General features: G+C 39.6%; 1 protein-coding gene across 1 annotated transcript; it reads left to right on the top strand.

Moving 5' to 3' along the window:
* The first annotated feature begins 495 nt into the window (after nucleotides 1–495).
* On the top strand, nucleotides 496–6,583 carry LOC122672521 (aconitate hydratase, cytoplasmic-like). Its single transcript, XM_043869984.1, has 7 exons — nucleotides 496–683; nucleotides 1,105–1,210; nucleotides 1,490–1,602; nucleotides 1,721–1,813; nucleotides 5,086–5,271; nucleotides 5,492–5,653; nucleotides 6,455–6,583. Exons 2-7 carry the CDS (start codon nucleotides 1,114–1,116, stop codon nucleotides 6,581–6,583), a joined length of 780 nt encoding a protein of 259 aa, XP_043725919.1. The 5' UTR covers nucleotides 496–683; nucleotides 1,105–1,113.
* Nucleotides 6,584–23,670: the final 17,087 nt, after the last annotated feature.

The raw sequence follows: 23,670 nt of genomic DNA, 5'->3' as shown, positions 1-23,670 counted from the left end.
TCTTTATTGGTAGAAAAAATATAAATTCTAGAACTAATTCAATGATGTCGATTTCCAATTTAAAATCCTTCTGGCTCGGCAAGAATTCAGTAAAATATCGCGTGGTGATTACCCAGAGTCCCAGATTACTATTACCCCAAAAAACACCACACACACACCGCCTTACTCTTTTTTTTATTTTTTTGGTAAATACTGTCTTACTTTAATTGACACGAAGTCGCACGTGTCCGGTACAACAGATTGCGTGTCTTTGACGCAACAACCTCTAGATATTTCTACCCAAAAAACAAAAAAAACCACCTCTAGATATTTTATCTCAATGGTCTTTTTTTCTCTCTTTCAAATCAACTTTTCTTCTGTCTCTTTTCCCTCCTCTTTCTTTCGCTTTCTCTCACATAACCGTTTCTTCGTCAGCGGCGCTGCTCAGAGCTTCTAGGGTTCGTTTCTTATCATCCTTGCCTTCCATCTCTAGAACCCTAACTTCTCCTTCTCTCCTCGCTCCTCTTCTCCTTCTCTCATCAAAGCCCGATCACTTTGCTTCTCCACTGCTATCCGGTCCATCCGATCCTCGGTTCCTCGCTGGAGCCACGGTGTCGATTGGAGATCTCCAGCTAGTCTTAGGGCTCAGACCAGGACTGCTGCTCCTGTGATTGAACGCTTTCAGCGCAAGATCGCTACTATGGGTACGACTTTCGACGCAGACCGGTTTTTCAACTTATAATTTCATTCATTTGATGAATTTTTTCTTGTGGCTACGCTGTTTCGTTCTTCCTGGAGGATATTTGCTTTAATTTTTGGATAGTGTTTTGAAATCGGACCAGATGGATTAAAATGTGCCTTGGTTGATGAGAGTTCTTTTATGGATATTCATCACTGATTTATGCTTTTTATGTATTGAGAGAACTACTTAAATAATTGGATTAACTCACTGATTTATGCATTTTATGTATTGAGAGAACTACTTAAATAATTGGATTAACTAATCCAACTCAGCGTATTACTAGAGAAAGACGATTTGTATAGATGATTAGATTCTCGAGTTAATACTGTTCCAGAGATCGACATAATTGATTGATTTCTGTTTGTGAATATGTGTTGGATCAGTTTCTGAGAATGCTTTCAAGGGAAATCTTAACCAGTATTCCCAAGCCTGGGGGTGGCGAGTTTGGAAAGTACTATAGCCTACCTGCGCTGAATGATCCAAGGATCGGTAAGTGGCATTATCGTTGCTCCCCTTTGTTCTTCTGCTCTTATGTGCAAAATATATATTTCGTCATCCTTTAGGTTGGTCTTGGACTGCATGACGTTTCTTTTTTCTTCTTTCCCCTCATGAGTTCCCGTTTCTCTTCAGCATTGAAGGATACCTTCTATGTTATGAGGCTATCTCGTATTTGAAGTTTGAAATACTCTGAATTTTTATATTGTTATCAGGTTCCCAAAATCACAATCTCTTAGAAATCCACTCATCGTTACATTCTGTGCATCACAGATAAGTTGCCGTACTCCGTCAGGATCCTTCTTGAATTGGCAATTATTGATTGGGAGAATACTTCTCCCAAACAAGTCGAGATTCCTTTCAAGCCTGCTCGTGTTCTCCTGCAGGTGTTTATCGTTATGCTAATTACGTAGTACTTTTGTTTTTTGAAGATGTAACTGCACAGTAGTTTTAATTTGTTACATTTCTGCCAAATAAATTTTATGACCTACATTTTTTGGTTAGGATTTTACTGGTGTACCTGCTGTGGTTGACCTTGCTTGCATGAGGGATGCTATGAACAAGCTTGGCAGTGATTCTAGCAAGATTAACCCCTTGGTAGGTGGTGACATTTTTCCTTTTCATTACAATAGTTATTCCTTGTACGTTCTTTGGGGTTGGACATCCAAAATCTTCCCCATCATGAAAACAGTGAGGAACTAATAATTACTGAAATGGCCTTCAATGAACTACTTCTGTTCTTCTTTCTAGGTAACATTATAGAGCATAAATTTGATTCTGTAATAATGTCACTCATTCCACTTTCTTTTAATCTGATTTTTTTTTTCTTGAGCAAATTACATGCACCCACCTGTATTTTGAAACAATATCAAAACACCCCCTTAGTTTCACTTTTACAAAAAACCCCCTAATGGTTCACGGTGTTAGAGAATTGTTAGTTTTGAAAGTAAAAAGACAACTTTACCCTTTATACTTCAGTGACCTATATTAATTACCATTTTACCTTTCATGACCTTCTTCTCCCCCAAAACGAAAATTCTCGAAATCGATTGAGGGTTTTACCTTCACACCATCTCCGGCGAAGGTTGTAAAGACCTCTCCGACAGACACCCCTGGCCCAGCCACCGTCCGGCGAAGGTTAGTTTCTCCATCTCCTCTCTTTCTCTGTATGTTATTGTGAAATTCAAACACCTGAGCCATTAAACCTTCCCTGCTATTCCAGCAACTTACACCTCCGAACAGACACCCTTGTAACCATTCCCACCCCTGCTTTTCATTGTCATTCTCTTTCAACTTGTATAACAGAAATTTGAAGGTTCTTGAAGAATTCTTCCCAATATTCTTCAAGAAACCTTGCAACCAAAAACAGTTCTCCATTTGATTCAACCAGGTAGCTTATATACCCATCACCGCAATCGATTGAGTCGTCGTTATGATAAAGGTCATATTATGGTGACGCACCTCCACTCATGAAGGTGTGTTTTGAGTATTCATATAAAAAACCCTAACTCTCTTTAACAGACCAAGTGCATAAACTTCTCCACCACCAGAAAATATGATGTCTCCATCATCAAAGGAAAACTCAGATCTGCTCTTTTGTGGTCCAATAGACCATGACTTGTCTCTAGATTTACAAAAGAATAGCTCCCTTGATGCTATGTGGGCAACCACCATCCAATCTTTACTGGTCTTAGGATTGGAAGACAGGATCACATTAAGAACAGATTTCGGGGGTTCAAGAATGAAAGGTGGAAGTTGAATTCATGCTTTTGTGAATGGATTTAATAAGAAACAATGGCCATCCAATGCATCAGAAAACATAAACAACCATCCTTTAGTAGAACCACGACACAAACTCATACTAATCTGAGGTATTCTTACCTGGTGAATCATATTTTTAGGGATATTGAAAAGGGGGAATTTCCTAGATCTACTAGATTAAAAAAAAAATTACAAAATCAGTAGCAGTAAATTATTTTTTACATTCATAAGTTACTTGAATTCATGCTTTTGTGAATGGGGTGGAAGTTGAATTCATGCTTTTGTGAATGGATTTAATAAGAAACAATGGCCATCCAATGCATCAGAAAACATAAACAACCATCCTTTAGTAGAACCGCGACACAAACTCATACTAATCTGAGGTATTCTTACCTGGTGAATCATATTTTTAGGGATATTGAAAAGGGGGAATTTCCTAGATCTACTAGATTAAAAAAAAATTTACAAAATCAGTAGCAGTAAATTATTTTTTACATTCATAAGTTACTTGATTTAAAAAGATTTACCAAACCCCCACATGAGTAAAAAAAGTTAAATGAATAATCCAAAATGCCCCGACTCCTTCTCTCTCCTTCTTCTTCTCCTCCCGACGGAACCAATCACTCCCTTGATCCCCCTCCCCTGCAATCCCGCCCCACCCTTCTCCTTTCAATAGCAGCCCTCTAATTTCTAATCGGAATGGTCTGTAAATCAATCAATGGGATCTCCTGGACCTAATGGGTTGATTCAAACCTGGAATAGTATTTATAGATATGAATGGAGAGGCTTCGACTGGGACTGGTTCAACACAATCACAAGACATGACGTTGGAAAGATGCAACAGTAGTGAGATTTGTAAAGACCAGGAATCATGGGTTTGAATCTTTTTTGGGAGGAGAATGATCTCCCACAGTTTCAGGTCTTTTGGGCTTAGGAACAAAGAGTCGTATCAACTCGTTCCAACCCATGGTAATGCAAATAGCAGAAAAGAGCATTATTGAACCAGAAAAAAAAATGAGTAGGAAGAACTAAGGCAGAAACATGGTGAAACAGAATATTAAAGAAGGGAATTGGACCTGGGCAAGAGACGAGAGGAGGAAAAGATGACAGATAGAATTCAGAGGAGAGAGAGGAAAGGGAGAGAGCACACTCACAATAGGTAAGCCGCATATAAACCCATCCTTCAAATTTAAAGGAGAAGGGTGGGGCGGGATTGCAGGGGAGGGGGATCAAGGGAGTGGTTGGTTCCGTTGGGAGAAGAAGAAGGAGAGAGAAGGATGTTGGGGCATTTTGGGTTATTCATTTAACTTTTTTTACTCATGTGGGGGTTTGGTAAATCTTTTTAAATCAAGTAACTTATGAATGTAAAACATAATTTACTGCTACTGGTTTTGTAAATCTTTTTTTAATATAGTATATCTAGGAAATTCCCCCTATTGAAAATACTATCTTCTCCATTTTGTGTATCATGCGATCAGAAGAGTAACCATGGTATGAGCTGCCAAATGTTGTTGAAGTTAGCCAGAGAGGACAGTGGAGCAGTGCTTGGTTTGGGGATTTATAGCAGCAGCAACACCTTCTTCAATTTCCTCTCTTCAATAGCAGCAGTAGCAGCACCGGCAAGCACTGACGGTGATTTATAGCAGCAGTAGCTCCACCGGCGATGATTTATAGCAGCAGCAGCAGCACCGGCGTTGATTCTCCTCTTTGCAGTTCGCCGGAGAAGAAAGGGAAGATGGGTTTGGGCTGGTTATGTCTCATAAGGATAAAATGGTCCATGGGATAAATTGAAGGGTAATATAGGGTTTTTTAAAAGTTTAACTACAACTAACAGTTTAAACTTGACGGTAAGGGCTAATTTGTAAGCCTCTTAATTATCCAGGGGGGTGCATGTAAAAGGTGAAACTAGGGGGTGTTTTGATATTGTTTCAAACTATAGGAGGGGTGCATGTAATCTGCTCTTTTTTCTTCTTTTTAGATGACCTTTTGCTGCATTTATATTTTGAGTGTAAGATGTATTCCTGTTATTCCTGTATTTCTATTATAAATTTTCTTTCCTTTGGGGGAAGGTTTCCTAACTTTCTTCTAAAAATTGCTATTTTATGCAGGTCCCAGTGGATCCTGTTGTTGATCATTCTGTTCAGGTGGATGTAGCAAGATCAGAAAATGCAGTGAAGGCAAATATGGATCTTGAATTCCAGAGGAACAAGGAGAGATTTGCTTTTCTTAAATGGGGATTTACTGCTTTTCATAACATGCTTGTTGTTCCTCCAGGCTCTGGTATTGTGCATCAGGTTAGGGAGTTGCTATCATCAGAAATAGCAATGTTACATGACATGGGTTCTACCTTTAGATTTCAGATCTACAGAATTCCTTCCTTTCTTCTGTCTCTAAATATTCCTTCTCTCAATGGATAAGTAGAATATATGAAATTTTCAAATGGTCTTGTGTTACTCACACTAATGTTATCATTTTTTTAATTTATGTACTGAGTAAATTACTATTGAAACTCAGGTTAACCTGGAATACCTTGATCGGGTTGTATTCAACACTGATGGCCTGCTGTACGCTGATAGTGTGGTAGGAACTGATTCCCATACAACTATGATCGATGGGTTAGGAGTTGCTGGATGGGGAGTTGGAGGAATTGAAGTAGAGGTAGCAATGCTTGGCCAGGTATGTTTAGAAAATTGTCAATGAAACCTGGTAATTTGTATTGTCTAAGGAAATGCTTGTACTTAAAACAATAGTCATGGGGAAATCCAAGCTTGGCGTATTCATCCAAATAAAAGAAAGCAAATCATTGCATTTGGAAACTTGGATGCATGATAGAGGAACTCTTATGGGATACCACATTGTTCCGCCACTGATGCTTGCTCTGAACTTGAAATTTGCTGTCAATATGGAAACTTTGATAGAGCCATCTAGATTCTTTTATATCTTATCATACTTCCTGTGCATTTTCTTTTCTACCTTATATTTGCCTTATAATCATAGTTTATTTTTAGGGAGAGGGTTGGGCACGCCGCTGGCTTTCCTGGAGCTAGCGGCTGTGCCCAATTGAGAGAGTGGGATGGGGAGGGCAGGAAGTCATTTCCTTGGGGGGTGGGAGAGACACAGACTCAGGCTGGGCACAATGCCGACGTGCCCAGCCTTTACCCTTATTTTTATTTTGAACTCCATATATTTCGGGGTTATGGATATGGATGTTTTCACATGCATTTTATTGTCGTGGATTTAATTATGAATTTAACCTCTGTAATCAGGCAGATGAAATCTAAACCTCTTTTAGTGTTATATATTCAAGTGTATTTTTGGACCACCGGGCTTTTACACTGCATTGCTATTTTAGGATTAATCTTTTGCTAATACACCCATGTCTTGGGTATACATAGGTGCATGATTCTTGGGCATCTATGTGCATCTAAGTTCTATTTCAATATTACCTCTAATGCTTCACTTCCCCAATATTGTCAGCCCATGAGCATGGTATTACCTGGTGTTGTTGGGTTCAAGTTGACCGGAAAGTTCCTAGATGGGGTCACAACCACCGACTTAGTTTTAACTGTAACCCAAATGTTGAGGTATTACTTGAATTACCTCTAAGCCATCTCTATCTCCCATTTTCGAAAACATATTACTATAATAGCAAACCTGACAAGTATGGGCAAAGTTAATCTGCCTGGAGGTTGACTCAAGGAATTTTAGTACTTTCAGGTAGATTGGGTGTCATTCTGTCGGTCCGGAGGATCCAAGAACTGGGCCGATATTACCTCTAATTCAGTTTCAGCTACAGATCTCTGTCCCCCACTTTCGAAAATGTATCATTATAATGGTGAATCAGATGAGTATGGAAAAATCCATTCCGTCCGGAAGTTGGCTAAAGGAATTTTAGTATTTCCAGCTAGATTGGGTCTCATTCTATCAGTCTAAAGAATCCAAGAATTAGGCTGATAATGCCTCTAAATCAGTTTCAGCTATAGATCTCTATCTCCGTTTTCCGAAAACATATCATTATAATGACGAACCGGACGAGTATGGGCAAATTAATTGTGCCTGGAAGTTGGCTCAAGGAATTTTTCGTACTTTCAGCTAGATTGGGTCTCATTCTGTCGGTCCAGAGAATCCAAGAACTGGGCCGATATTTCCTTTAAATTAGTTTCAGCTATAGATCAACATCTCCAATTTTCGAAACACATATTATGAAGTCTAACCGGACGAGTATGAGCAAAGTTATTCCGCCCGGATGTCGGCCCTAAGAATTTTAGTACTTTTAGCTAGTTTTGGTCTCATTTTGTCGGTCCAGAGAATCCACGAACTGGGCTGAAATTACCTCTAAATCAGTTCACCTAAATATCTCTATTTCCCATTTTCATAAATGTATCATATAATTGTGAACCAGATGACTATGGGAAAATTTATTCCACCCGTAAGGTGGCTCAAATAATTTCAGTACTTTCAGCTAGATTGGGTCTCATTCAGTGGGTCCAGAGAATCCAAGAACTGGGCTGATATTTCCTCTAAATCAGTTTCATTTATAGATATCTATCTCCCTTTTTTGAAAACATATCATTAGAATGGCGAACCGAACGAGTATAGGCAAATTAATTCTGCCCAAAAGTTGGCTCAAGGAATTTTAGTACTTTCAGGCTTCAGCTAGATTGGGTCTCATTTTGTCGATCCAGAAGATCCAATAACTGTGCCGATATTTCCTCTAAATCTGTTTCAGCTATAGATCTCTATCTTCCATTTTCGAAACACATTATAATGACTAACCGGATGAGTATGGGAAAAGTTATTCCACCCGGAAGTTGGCCCTAAGAATTTTAGTACTTTCTGCTGGAATGGGTCTCATTCTTTCGGTCCAGAGAGTCCAAGAACTGGGCTGATATTTCCTCTAAATTAGTTTTACCTACAGATCTTTCTCCCATTTTCGAAATACCTATTATAATGGTTAACCGGACGAGTATGGGTAGAGTTATTCGCCTGGAAGTTGGCCCTAAGAATTTTAGTACTGTCTGTTGGATTGGGTCTCATTTTGTCGGTCCAGATAATCTAAGAACTTGACCGATATTTCCACTAAATTAGTTTCACCTACAGATCTCTATCTCCCATTTTCGTAAACATATTATTAAAATAGCGAATCCGACAAGTATGGGTAAGTTAATCTGTCCGGAAGTTGGCTCAAGGAATTTTAGTACTTTTAGCTAGATTGGGTCTCATTCTGTCGGTCCAGAAAATACAAGAACTGGGCTGATATTTCCTCTAAATCAGTTTCACCAATAGATCTCTATCTCCCATTTCCGTAAATATCTTATTATAATAGCGCACCGATAAGTATGGGCAAAGTTAATCTTCCCGGAAATTGGTTCATGGAATTTTAGTACCTTTAGCTTGATTGGGCTCATTATTTCGGTCCAGAGAATCCAAGAACTTGGCTGATATTACATCTAAATCAGTTTCATCTACAAATTTGTATCTCCCATTTTCGAAAACATATTATTATAAATGCGAACCGGACGAGTATGGAAAAAGTTATTCTCCCTGGAAGTTGGCCCTAAAATTTTTAGTACTTTCAGCTAGATAGGGTCTCATTCTGTCGGTCCAGAGAATCCAAGAACTGGGTCAATATTTCCTCTAAATCAGTTTCACCTACATATCAATATCTCCCATTTCCATAAACATAATTTTATTATAGCGAACCAGTTGAGTATGGGAAAAGTTATTCCCCCTGGAAGTTCGCCCTAAGAGTTTTAGTTCTTTCAGCTAGGTTGAGTCTCATTCTGTCGGTCTAGAGAATCCATCAATTGGGCTGATATTTCCTGTAAATCAGTTTCACCTACAGATCTCTTTCTCCCTTTTCCGAAAACATAAAATTCTAATGGCAAACCGGATGAGTATGGGCAAAGTTATTTCGCCCGGAAGTTGGCTCAAGTAATTTTAGTACTTTCAGCTAGATTGGGTCTCATTCTGTTTGTCCAGAGAATCCAAAAACTGGGCTGATATTTCTTCCAAATCAGTTTCACCTTCATATCTCTATCTCCCTTTTTTGAAAACATATCATTATAGTGGTGAACTGGACGAGTATGGGTAGAGTTATTATGCCCGGAAGTTGGATCAAGAAATTTTAGTATTTTTTGCTGGATTAGGTCTCATTTTGTCGGTCCAGAGAATCCAAGAACTGGTTAGATATTTCTTCTAAATTAGTTTCACCTATAGATCCCTATTTTCCTTTTTCGAAATACATATTATAATGCCTAACTGGACGAGTATGGGCAAAGTTATTCCGCTCGGAAGTTGGTACTAAGAATTTTTGTACTTTCAGCTAGATTGGGTCTCATTGTTTCGGTCCATAAAATCCAAGAACTAGGCCGATATTTCCTCTAAATAGGTTTCATTACAAATTTCTATCTCCCATTTCTGTAAATATATTATTATAATAGCGAACCGGACGAGTATGCAAAAAGCTATTCTGCCTGGATGTTGGCTCAAGGAATTTTCTTACTCTCTGCCGGATTGGGTCTCATTCTGTCAGTCCAGAGGATGCAAGAACTGGGCCAATATTTCCTCTAAATTAGTTTCACCTATAGATCTCTATTTTCTTTTTCGAAACACATTATAATGGCTAATCGGACTAGTATGAGCAAAGTTATTCCTCCCGGAAGGTCTCCCTAAGAATTTTAGTCGTTCAACTAGATTGGGTCTCATTTTGTTGGTTCAGAGAATCCAAAAACTGGGCCGTTTTCTTATCTAAATTAGTTTCATCTACAGATCTCTATCTCCCATTTCTGTAAACATATTATTATTATAGCGAACCGGACAAGTATGGGCAAAGTTAATCCTCCTGAAAGTTTGATCTAGGATTTTAGTACTTTCAGCTAGATTGAGTCACATTCTGTTGGTCCAGAGAATCAAAAAAACTCGGTCGATATTAGCTATAAATTAGTTTTACCTACAGATCTCTATCTTCAATTTTCCTAAACATATTATTATAATTGCGATTCGGACAAGTATGGGAAAAGTTATTCCGCCGGAAAACATATCATTATAATGGCTAACCGGATGAGTCTAGGCAAAGTTATTTTGCCCGTAAGTCGGCCAATGGAATTTTAGTAATTTCAGCTGGATTAGATCTCATTTTGTCGGTCCAGAGAATCCAAGAACTGGGCCGATATTTCCTATAAATTAGTTTCACCTACAGATAACTATCACCCATTTTTAAAACACATATTATAATGGCTAACTGGACGAGTATGGGCTAAGTTATTCCGCTCGGATGTTGGCCCCTAAGAGTTTTAGTACTTTCTGCTGGATTGTGTCTCATTCTGTCGGTCCAGAGAGTCCAAGAACTGGGCTGATAATTCCTCTAAATTAGTTTCATGTACAGATTTCTATCTTCCATTTTCGAAACACATATTATAATGGCTAACCGGATGAGTATGAGAAAATTTATTCTTCCTGGAAAATGGCCCTAAGAATTTTAGTACTTGCTGATGGATTAGGTCTCATTCTGTTGGTCCAGAGAATCCAAGAACTTGGCTGATATTTCCTCTTAAATTAGTTTCACCTACAGATCTCTCTCTCCCATTTCCGTAAACATATTATTATAATAGCGAACCCAACAAGTATGAGCAAATTAATTTCACCTGGAAGTTGGCTCACGGAATTGTATTACTTTCAGCTAGATTGGGTCTCATTCTGTCGGTCTAGAGAATCCAAGAACTGGGCCGATATTTCCTCTAAATCAGTTTCACCTATTGATTTGTATCTCCCATTTTTAAAACACATATTATAATGGCTAACTGGACGAGTATGGGCTAAGTTATTCCGCTCGGATGTTGGCCCCTAAGAGTTTTAGTACTTTCTGCTGGATTGTGTCTCATTCTGTCGGTCCAGAGAGTCCAAGAACTGGGCTGATAATTCCTCTAAATTAGTTTCATGTACAGATTTCTATCTCCCATTTTCGAAACACATATTATAATGGCTAACCGGATGAGTATGGGAAAATTTATTCCGCCTGGAAAATGGCCCTAAGAATTTTAGTACTTTCAGATGGATTAGGTCTCATTTTGTTGATCTAGAGAATCCAAGAACTTGGCCGATATTTCCTCTTAAATTAGTTTCACCTACAGATCTCTCTCTCCCATTTCCGTAAACATATTATTATAATAGCGAACCCAACAAGTATGAGCAAATTAATTTCACCTGGAAGTTGGCTCAAGGAATTTTATTACTTTCAGCTAGATTGGGTCTCATTCTGTCGGTCCAGAGAATCCAAGAACTGGGCCGATATTTCCTCTAAATCAGTTTCACCTATTGATCTGTATCTCCCATTTTCGAACACGTATCATTATAATTGCAAACCGGATGTGTATGGGAAAATTTATTCTGCCTTGAAGTTGGTTCAAGGAATTTTAGTACTGTCAGCTGGATTGGGTCTCATTCTGTCGGCTTAGAGAATCCAAGAACTGGACTGATTTTCCTCTAAATCAGTTTCAGCTACAGATCTCTTTCTCCTTTTTCTGAAAACATATCATTACAAAGGAAAATCGGACGAGAATTGGCAAATTAATTCTGCCTGGAAGTTGTCTGAAGGAATTTTAGTACTGTCGGGTCTCATTCTGTCGTCTAGAGAATCCAAGACCTGTGCCGATATTTCCTCTAAATCAGTTTCAGCTATAGATCTCTGTCTCCTTTTTCTGAAAACATATCATCTTTTTTTGGGTGAATAGTAATTCATTACCAAAGAGAGTAAACAAGAATCTCCCCGAATGCAGGGGGAGAAAGGAGAAAAAGAGAACATCCTACAATACATACTTCCCTAGGGGGAAGTGGTGAGAAGAGAAGAGGGTATACCCTAGGAAGCAGTAATGTGTCTGTTCCTTGGAGTGTTTACAAATGGTGGGTAGGGGGAAGGGAAACAAGATTTGGAATTGACATCCAAATAGATGGAATCCCAAATCTGTTTGAAAGACCTTGAGTTGGTCGTCCATCTTCTGATGTTGCGCTCCATCCAAATATGTGAAACAGTTGCTCCAAAAGCAAGCAATCCAACTCTATCATAAATCGAGTTACCCCCGAAAGATTGGGTAATCCATTTCCACTCTCTTTGAAAAGGCAGAAGCCTTCTTCTTCTAGGCCAGCATTTGATAAGAATTCCAGACCAAATAGTTGAGGAGAAGGAGCATTCAAAGAACAAATGTTCAATAGTTTCCAATCCATTCCAACAAAGGCAGCAAGCTTGAGAGACGTTGAGGTGCTGATGAATGAGGAAAGACTGAGTTGGGAGACTTTTTGTAAAGGTGCACCAAACATAGAAGCTATGTCTTGGGATGTGACCTTTGAACCAAACAGCCTTAAACCACGCAATATTAGGGGCTCTGTATCTTATGAGATTTCAGGCTGATTTGGAGCTGATAATACTTGAGGTCGAAGGATTCCAAGTAATTAAGTCTCCAGTGCCTGAAGCCCTTCTGATCATAGGAGGGAGAGAATTCCAGATAAAGCCAGCTGATGGGATGGAGGAGGGGCCCAAGTTCCCGAATAGATGATGTCTGCAACTGATGAAAGTCTGAAGATCAGACCTATAAATGTCTTTTGAGCTCACTATAGGGAGTAGGATACCTAGAGGGTGCCAATGATCCAGCCAAAGACTGGTGGAGAATCTGTCTTTGAAGTAACAGCCCCTAAGGCTAAGCTTCTATATTTGAGGATGTTCTTCAGGACCCAAGAAGTATCCGGATTGCTGGTAACAGTCCAAATAGAATCTCTTTGAAGGAGCCTCGAGTAAATCCAATCAACCTATATACTTTTCTACTCAGCTGCAATTTTTCAAATTAGTTTTAAAATCCCAGCCAAGTTGACTTTTTCGATTCTTTTTAACCCAAGACCCCCTTCTTTCTTAAGTAGGCAAACTGAGGACCAACTGATAGGGTGAAGGAATCGAGAAGATTCAGTACCTTTCCAGAGAGATCCAGCCATGAGAACTTTGATAGCCTTGATGATGGAATGAGGTAGAGCGAAGGTGCCGGACCAATAGTAATGTAGTCCTAGGTGGGAGTAATCCCACTAGGAGCCAAGGTAATGGGTTCACCTAACAAGGCTGGCCGATTGGGACAGCTTAGGCTAATTAGGGCAGAATGAGGGTTAGGGTTAGGGTTTTGAGCTAGGGTTTTATTTGGTAATGATGTGCAGGTTTTTATGAGTCTATTGGTGTAGGTTTGGATCAATTTGGATGAAGTTGGAAATCTAGGGTTTCGGGTTAGAGGCCTTATGAAAATGGACTGTTTGTGAGATCTAGGGTTTAGGGGTGGATTTTGGAAAAGGGGTTTATAGGGTATTAATGGGCAGGTCTAGGGGGTTATTTTGGTATAAAGAAGTTAGGGTTTGGGAAGGTTTTAAAATTCTGCAATTTAGGGCAGAATTGGATGTAGGGTTTTAATGGAGGTTAGGGTTTGATGGATGGAGGGGAGTTTGGACTAGGTCTAATGAAGGGGAATGGCTGGACAGATTAGAAGAAGAAGGTTTGAAATCAAATCTCAGATTCAAACTTACTGGATTTGAAGAGATCTTCAATGGTAGCAATTTTGAAGATGAACAATGGGGTCTCCCGATCTACAAGATACAAGGAGATAAGTAGCAGCCCTCCCAATCTTCACGATGTAAGGAGTCGATTGGAGATCCACCAATCCCTTCACCTTGATATTACTCATAAGGCACACTCACGATGGAGCAAAGGCAGCAAGCATAAAGCTGAGTTTTTATTAATCAAATTCGTATGTAATGCTGGCCTCCCTTACAAACTTATATAGAAGACTCAAAAATAGACTTAGACACTAAAAAGGAATGGCCTAACCTTATCCCTAACCTATTAGGTAACTTAAACCAACTAGGAAACTAAAATACTAAAAGAAATAGACTCAAAACATGACTGGACTTATAGAGTCCTAATCCATCCCAACTTACATCACATGACCACTTAAGTTGTCACATGACCACTTAACCAAGTCACATGATCACTTAAATTGAACCAATTGGATGCAACCAATTTGAACCGGTTCAATTAAAAAACATAAAAATAAACTAAGTATTGGGCTAATCCCGTATGCAACCTATGTACCCCTAGTTTAGGCTCATTAAAGTGGCCTAATACATAGAAAACTCTTGGGAACAAAGGCCCAACATGTATGTAACTCAACCCTAGACTTATTCCTAGTGAAACAAGCCCTATTTGGTGATGAATCTGCATCAAATAGATGTAGGAGGGTTGCATAACTGAATGGATCAGCTCAAGGCGGCCAACATAGGAAAGAAGTTTTCCTTTCCAAAGCTGTAACTTTTTGCGGAGCAGCTCAATGATTGGGATGTAGTGATGAGCCGATAGCCTTGCAGGGATAAGGGGGAGACCCAAATACGGGGAGACCCAAATACTTCACAAGAAGCTGCCCTATAGTGAATCCTGTTTTCTCTTGTAAAAGGAGCTTATTTTGCTCATCAATATCGGCCACAAACAGAAGGGATTTTTGAGGATTGATCTTGAGGCCTGACAACTTTTCAGAAAGTGCTATGCAGACCATAGTAGTCTCAACCGATCCCAAGTCAGCTTTGGTGAGATCATTGGCAAATGCAAGGTGGGTGATCCTTAGCTGCTTACATTTTGACATAAGGGTAATCAGGCGCTGGTCAGTTTTGCATTGAATCTCTCTTGAAAGAACTTCCATAGCTAGGGTAAAAATTAATGGGGACATTGGGCAGCCTTGTCTGATTCCAATCAAGGAGGAGAAGAACCCAGCTGGGCTGCCATTGATCAGAACCGAGAAATGAGGAGTAGAAATGCAATGGTAGGCCCAATTAACAAATATTGGATGGAACCCCATCATATTCATGACCTTGATAATGAAATCCCATTTTAGAGAGTCAAAGGCTTTATGCAGGTCAATCTTCAGAAGGGCAGCAGGGGGTGATTCTTTCTATCAAATCCATAAACATGCTTCACTGCATAGGAGAATATTGTCTGAGATGCTTCTTCCTGCAATAAAAGCTGATTGGTTGGAGCTTACCAGAGAATCAATGACCAGCTTGATCCTATTAGCAAGAACCTTGGCTATAAACTTGTAGAGCAGGTTGCATAAGGGATAAGGCAATGGGTCTGAAATCAGACATACTGGAGTCCCCTTCTTTTTTGGGATTGAGACATAGGAATGTCTGATTTTTTCCTTTGATTTGAGAAGGGTTGAAGAAGAAGCTTTGAACAGCTTTGACAAGATCCCCTTTGATAATGTCCCAGCAGGATGAGAAGCAGCCCATAGTGAATCCATCCGGGCCTGGGGCATTATTATCCTTGTGAGAACGGACAGCAGCCAAAATTGTTCTTCTAATGGAATCCTTCGAAGAGCATCAATGTAGGAGGTATCAATAAATTTGTTGAGGAGACCATTAGGAATGGAATCAGCTGGAGTTGTGAAATTAGGCCTATACTGCTGCTTGAAAAAACTTATTGCCTCAGATTTAATGTCTTGAGCTGAAGTAATGGAACTTCCATCGTGGGAGATGAGCTGCAAAATAGCATTTAGATTATGCCGAGCTTTTAAAGATCTGTGGAAGTATGCAGTGTTGGAATCTCCGAGGTTTAACCATTTCTCATGGGCTTTTTGCCTTAGAAAGTTCTCTTCTTGGGCAATGAGGGATGAGAGAAGAGAAGCTGCTTGCTTTTCTTCTTCAGCAAGGGCACAATTGAGAGGGTCCGATTGAAGTCTGCTTTGAATGCCCGAGAGGTTTGACCTGCAATCAGAAACCATAAGAGGAAACATTGCCAAAGCAATCTCTATTCCAGACTTTGAGAGCCTCTTTGACATTCCTGAGCTTTTTTGTAAAGGTTAGGAGAGGGGAGGAAACTGAGAAAACTGGCTTGTCCCAAGCTGATTGGACAAGAGGGAGGAAGGAGGTATGAGTGGTCCACATGTCTAAAAATTTAAAAGGTTTGGGGCCAAATAATATATGAGGTTGGATGAGAACTGAGATGGGACTATGATCAGAGATCCCTTGGGTTTGAAAGGTGGCATGCGATGTAGAGAATGCAGATAGCCAAGCTTCATTTACTAAGAATCTGTCCAGCTTGCAGGTAACCCTTGAAGGCCCACTTCTCCTATTGTGTCAAGTATAAGTCAGCTCAGTCCAACGAAGATCAGTCACACTGATGTCTTCCAAGCACTCATTGAAGGCAGCAACAGCAGAAGTGTCAAACTCATCTCCTTCCTGTTTTTCAAGACTAGAACGGACGACATTGAAGTCTCCCCCAATGCCCCAAGGATTTTGGCCCCCTTGATTTGCTAGAATACTAAGGTCATTCCAAAGAACAATGTGTTCAGATGCACAGTTAGAGGCATAAATGGCTGTGAAGTAACAAATTTGATTGGTGATAAGGTCAGAGAATTGAAGGTGAAGAAATGGAGATGAAAAGGACAGGGGAATGACTTGCAAAATGGTAGGATTCCAAAGAAACAAGAGGCGACCATTGTCGTGGTAAACATAATTATTAATGAAGGATCAAAAGGGGGCTAAGGAGGAAATAATATGGTGAGAATTGGGTTCTTTGACCCTGGTTTCAATGAGACAGAAAAATGCTGCTTTGAGAGATTTGATAGGAGTTTTTACTTCAGATTGTTTGGCCGAAGAGTTCAGCCCAGGGGAGTTCCAAAGGAGGCCTTGGATCATTGGGAAAAGGTTGGATAGGGCAACAATGCCCTAGAGGGGCTGTGGGAGTGGAAGCGATGGATTGCAGGTTGTGACCTGGCAGATTTATGATGTCTGGAGTAAGAGAGTGGTACAATCATGGGCTAGAAAAGAGAGAATGAGAAAATTATTGCTTATATTAATTGATAGGTAAGCCCCTCTATTAAGGGGAAAGTTACAAGAGACTAAAATAGGCGATGTTGGGCTAAAATCCACATAGCCGACTTACACTTAATAACATAAACATTACCCCAAAAGGATCAGAATACCCCCATGGTATTCTAGAGTACATTTTCCAACACTCCCCCCTCAAGCTGGATTATACAGAGAATTAAAGAAAGAAAATCCAGCTTGAACTAAAGAAATAAAGAACTCCATAATAATGCTAACACTCCCCCTCAAGTTGGCACATACAAGGTACTAATGCCCAACTTGAACAAAATGGGAAAAAATAAGTTGTAGCAGAATCCAGCTTTAAGACGAATGCAGCTCCCAATAAACCTTCAAGAACTTGAAAAAATAGATCTTCAAAACTTGGGCAGACTTGATCAGCAAACTTTCACCAATCTTTAACAGTTGTCCAGTGATGAATCTCTGACTGATAATCTTGAAGATAAGCAACTAGGGCAGCAAGCAGATGAATCAAGCAGCAGAAAAGATCAAGCAGCGGAAAAAATCAACTCAACTGTAGAACCTCATATAGGCAGGCAATAACCAAACATCTTCAATACTTTAATACTTCAATCTCCCCCTTACGGCAAACTCAACCCAATAACAAAGTAGATGCCCATTGGCAATGGTGAAAACTTTGATCTTCTATGTTTTGCACCAAGTGTTCCTGCCAGGCTCTGCTTCTACAATGTCTACAGGTGTACTATACATAATCCCCCCCTCACGTGTAGTACACGTGGACATAGCAGAGATGATGTAAGAGATAGGGCAAAAACATAATATTCCAGAATTTTCAAGAGGTGCTAAAGGTAATGGAAAAGGAAGAAATGGCAAATTAGAGAATACCATCAACTTCCAAAGGGGTTATGGGTATATGCCAAAGATATGTTTTGGGAGGTGGTGAAGTGAAAAGAGCAATGAGATAATGAACCATGGGCAAAAACAATGCAACACAGTAATCTTCAACCTTTTTCAATCGATCAAACTAATTCCAAAACACCAATCTCCAATGATCAGATCTGAATTATAAAAACAGGTCTGATTTTTAGAAGGAGAAGGCACCATTCTTCAAAAACTTGATCGATCTTCTCATAAGGAAGAACTAGTGTGCAAAATTCCAAACTATAAACTCCCACATGCTAAATAGAATTGACGAAGATATCTGGACAGCAATGGATGTAAGAAGCTTCAACAAAAACTTGGATCAGATCTGAATTAGTGAATAAGGCTAGGATCAAGCTCTCAAAGTAAGCCGGATATGAACCAAAACAGCTTTACATAACTGAATAGATTCGTAGTTGCAACCAATAACCTTGAAACACACTGTTGTAATTCCAAATAAGCTGATCTCCAGGGTTGTAGATTCGAGTCTTCAATAATAGAAGAAATTTGATCTCCAATAGTAGTACTCGGTCTCAATAACAGGGCAGTAGTAGTCCTCATAAAGGCAGCAGTAACATGTCAACCAGTCATGCTTACAGAAGCCAATCAATAGAACCAGCAAGGTAGGTAGTAAAGCTCAATAGAACCGGCAAATATAAGATAATCACTCAGTCGATTCAATAGGTAGTTGTAGCAGCCAGCCACATAAGAACAAGGAAAATAGGTTGATAATTGGAAAAAGCGAGCCATAAGAATGAACCTGAATTTTTTTCCAAAAATAACTGATGAATGATGCTGAAATATGGGTTGAATACTCCTCTGATATGTATAAGACTCTCCTCAAAATATGAGCTTGATAGGAAAACCCTAACCCTAAAATCGATTGTTGTCAGGGTTTTAGAAAACCCTAAACTTGAGATCGATTTAGGGAAAGGGGGCTGTAATTGCTGATGTAGACATGTAATAGATGCTGACCAAGGCTACTAGAATGGAACCTCCAATATGAACAATCAATCTCCAGTAAGAGTGAGACCTGATCTTCAAGGGGGAGAGATTCCAAAAGATCTCAGAAGTAGAGCAGAGCAGCATTACAACACTACACCAGCATAAAGGACCTTCTTTAAGCCTTGAACTGATGAAGGAGAGTTCTCTTTTAATGTTAAAACCACCTCCAAAGCACTCGAACAGCAGCAAACATCCATAGCCCAAATCAATTTTTATCAGGGTTTTAGAAAACCCTGAAAAGAAGAGATCGATTGGGGTAGGGGTCTTCAAAAAACTTGGATAGGTGCAATATTGAGGTCGATTGGTCCTTGAAGTGGGAGTAATCAGCCCTCCAAAAATTAGCAAAAACTGAAACCTGAAAGTCAGGGTTTTTGGCAGGTGACCGAATTAGTAGGTTAAGGAATTTTTGCTGTAGAAACAAATCCAGCCAAACTTAGGTCGAGTAAGGCTTGTAGTAATAGGGAATCACCCCCAAAAGACCAGTTGCATCTGAAAAAGAAAACACTAAAATCGATTGGAGTCATGGTTTTGAAAAACCCTGACAAGTTGAGATCGATCAGGGTATGGTGGCTGGAATTAATTAAAGCTTGGAGAAAAAGGAAATAGGGAATGAGGATAATGGAATAGGGTAGAAAGGGGCTGGAGAATGGTGCATAGGGAGCTCCAATGGTGGAAGGTCAGCCTTCTATAGTAATAGGAAGTCGATCTCAAAAAAATTCTGGAAAACCCCCAAATTGCAAAGATGATTCCAACAGTATTTTACTACAAAAAAGTAGATAGAATGGAGGGGGGCAGCAACTAAATCATTGGTCAGGGATTTTACCTCATTAGTGCTGCCCCCTTAGAAGGAGAAGAAGAAAAAGAAGAAAACCAGAGAAAGAGAGGCAGAGAGAGAGAGAGAGAGAGATTGGAGAGATGGAGTAGGGTTTTTTCTCTTTTTCTAACTGAGATCAGACCAGCTCTGATACCATGTTGGTAGAATCATGGGCTAGAAAAGAGAGAATGAGAGAATAATTGCTTATATTAATTGATAGGTAAGCCCCTCTATTTATAATAGAGGGGAAAGTTACAAGAGACTAAAATAGGCGATGTTGGACTAGAATCCACATAGCCAACTTACACTTAATAACGTAAAAATTACCCCAAAAGGACCAGAATAGCCCCACGGTATTCTGGAGTACATATTCCAACAGAGAGCCCAGATGTCGAAGGAAGTAGTAGAATCGATGAAGCGGGTGTAGGTGAGTAAGAAGTGATATGGGTCGGGATTAAGTTCGAAGTTAAATGGGTAACCGGACAAGTATGGGCAAAGTTATTCCGCCTGGAAGTTGGCCCAAGGAATTTTACTACTTTCTGCTAGAGTGGGTCACATTCTGTTGGTCCAGGAATTCAAGAAATGGGCCGAAATTTCCCATAAATTAGTTCCACCTACAGATCTCTAACTCCCTTTTCCGAAAACATATCATTATAATTGCGATCTAGACGAGTATGGGCAAAGTTAGTTATTACGCCTAGAAGTTGGCCCCAAGAATTTTAGTACTTTCTGCTGGAATGGGTCTCATTCTTTCGGTCAAGAGAATCCAAGAACTGGGCCGATATTTCCTCTAAATTAGTTTCACCTACAAATCTCTATTTCCCATTTTCGACAACATATTATTATAATAGTGAACCGGACAAGTATGGGCAATGTTAATCCACTCAGAAGTTTGATCAATGATTTTTAGTACTTTCAGCTAGAATGGGTCTTATTCTGTCGGTCCAGAGAATCCAAGAACTGGGCCAATATTTCCTCTAAATCAGTTTCAGCTACAGATCTCTATCTTCCATTTTTGAAACACATTATAATGGCTAACCGGACTAGTATGGGCAAAGTTATTCCGCCCGGAAGTTGGCCCTAAAAATTTTAGTAATTTTTGTTGGATTGGGTCTAATTCTATCGGTCCAGAGAATCCAAGAATTGGGCCGTTTTCTTCTCTAAATTAGTTTCACCTACAGATCTCTATCTCCCATTTCCGTGAACATATTATTGTTATAGCGAACCGAACAAGTATGGCCCAATATTTCCTCTTAATCAGTTTCACATAAATATCTCTATCTGCCATTTTCGAACATGTATCATTATAATTGCAAATCGGATTAATATGGGAAAATTTATTTCGCCCAAAAGTTGGCTCAAAGAATTTTAGTACTTTCAGCTAGATTGGGTCTCAATCTGTTGGTCCAGAGAATCCAAGTACTGGGCTGATATTTCCTCTAAATCAGTTTCAGTTACAGATTTCTATCTCTCTTTTTCGAAAACATATCATTATAATGGTGAACCAGATGAGTATCGGCAAATTAATTCCGCCCGGAAGTTGGCTCAAGGAAATTTACTACTTTCTACTGGATTGGGTCTCATTTTGTCAGTGCAGAACTGGGCCGGAATTTCCTATAAATCAGTTTCACCTACAAATCTTTACATCCCTTTTGCAAAAACACATCATTATAATGGCGATCCAGATGAGTATGGGCAAAGTTATTACGCCTGGATGTTGGCCCTAAGAATTTTAGTACTTTCGGCTGGAATGGGTCTCATTCTTTCATTCAAGAGAATCCAAGAACTGGGCCGATATTTCCTCTAAATTAGTTTCACCTCTAATGGCTAACAAAACGAGTATGGGCGCAGTTACTCCACCTGGAAATAGGCCCTAAGAATTTTGGTACTTTCTTTTGGATTTGGTCTTATTCTGTCTGTCCAGAGAATCCAAGAACTGGATCGATATTTCCTCTAAATTAGTTTCATCTACAGATATCTGTCTCCCATTTCCGTATACTTATTATTATAATAGCGAACTCGACAAATATAGGCAAAGTTAATCAGCCCAGAAGTTGGGTCTGCGAAGTTTATTACTTTCAGTTAGATTGGGTCTCATTTTGTCGGTCCTGAGAATCCAAGGACTGGGCCGATATTACCTCTAAATCAGTTTCACCCAAAGATCTCTGTCTTAATTTTTAAATACGTTTCATAATAATTGCGAACCGGAAGAGTATGGGCTGATTAATTCTCCCCGGAAGTTGGCTCATGGAATTTTACTACTTTCTACTGGATTGGGTCTCATTCTGTCGGTTTAGAGAATCCAAGAACTAGGTCGAAATTTTCGATGAATCAGTTTCACCTTCAGATCTCTATCTCCCTTTTCTAAAACACATCATTATAATGCGATCCAGATGAATATAGCCAAAGTTATTATGCCTAGATGTTGGCCCTAAGAATTTTGGTACTTTCTGCTGGAAAGGGTCTCATTCTTTCGGTCAACAGAATCCAAGAACTGGGCCGATATTTCCTTTAAATTAGTTTCACCTACATATCCTCTTCCATTTTGAAACACATTCTAATGGCTAACCGAACGATTATGGGCACAGTTATTCTGCCCGGAAGTTGGCACTAAGAATTTTAGTACTTTCTTTTGGATTGGGTGTCCGTCCAGAGAATCGAAGAACTGGGCCGATATTTCCCTAAATTAGTTTGACCTACAGATCTTTCTCCCATTTTTGAAACACATATTCTAATGGTTAACTAAACGATTATGGGCGCAGTTAATCCGCTCGGAAATTGGCCCTAAGAATTTAGTGCTTTCTTTTGGATTGGGTCTCATTCTGTCGGTCCAGAGAATCTAAGAACTTGGCCGATATTTCCTCTAAATTAGTTTCACCTGCAGATCTCTGTCTTCCATTTCCGTAAACTTATGATTATAATAGCGAACTCGACAAATATGGGCAAAGTTAATCAGCCCGGAAGTTGGCTTAAGGAATTTTACTTTCAGTTAGATTGGGTCTCATTTTGTCGGTCTAGAGAATCCAAGAACTCTGCCGATATTTCCTCTTAATCAGTTTCACCTAAATATCTCTATCTCCCATTTTCGAACATTTATCATTATAATTGCAAACCGGATTAATATGAGAAAATTTATTCCCCCCAAAAGTTAGCTCAAGGAATTTTAGTACTTTCAGCTAGATTGGGTCTTATTCTGTCGGTCCAGAGAATCCCAGAACTGGCAGATATTTCCTCTAAATCAGTTTAAGTTACAGATATCTATCTCCCTTTTATGAAAACATATCATTATAATGGCAAACCGGACGAGAATGGGCAAATTAATTTTGCCCGGAAGTTGGCTCAAGAAATTTTACTACTTTCTACCGGATTGGGTCTCATTTTGTTTGTGTAGAGAGTCCAAGAGCTGGGCCGAAATTTTCTGTAAATTAGTTTCACCTACAGATCTGTCTCCCTTTTCCGAAAATACGCGATCCAGACGAGTATGGGCAAAGTTATTACGCCTGGATGTTGGCCTTAAGAATTTTAGTACTTTTTATTGGAATGGGTCTCGGATGTTGACCCTAAGAATTTTAGTACTTTTTGCTGGAATGGGTCTCATTCATTCGGTCAAGAGAATCCAAGAACTGGGCTGATATTTCCTCTAAATTAGTTTCACTTCTAATGGCTAGCCGAACGAGTATGGGTGCAGTTACTCCGCCTGGAAGTGGACCTTTATCTGCTCTAGTACAACAGCTGTTGCTGTACGCATCGTGCGGTTCAGCAGCGGCCATGTCTGCACAGTTGGGCCCGCTGTGCACACATGGCCGCTGCTGCACCGCACAATGCGTACAGCAGCGCTGCCTGTACAGTAGCGGAGAAAAATTCCCTGGATGTTGACCCTTAGAATTTTAGTACTTTCTTTTGGATTGGGTGTCAATCTGTCGGTCTAGAGAATCCAAGAACTGGGCCGATATTTCCTCTAATTTAGTTTCACCTATAGATATCTATCTCCCATTTTCGTAAACTTATTATTATATTAGCGAACTCGACAAATATAGGCAAAGTTAATTAGCCCGGAAGTTGGGTCTAGGAAGTTTATTACTTTCAGTTA

Source organism: Telopea speciosissima, chromosome 8 (assembly GCF_018873765.1).
Source record: "Telopea speciosissima isolate NSW1024214 ecotype Mountain lineage chromosome 8, Tspe_v1, whole genome shotgun sequence".
Taxonomy (NCBI): domain Eukaryota; kingdom Viridiplantae; phylum Streptophyta; class Magnoliopsida; order Proteales; family Proteaceae; genus Telopea; species Telopea speciosissima.
This window is presented reverse-complemented; position numbering and strand designations above follow the sequence as displayed.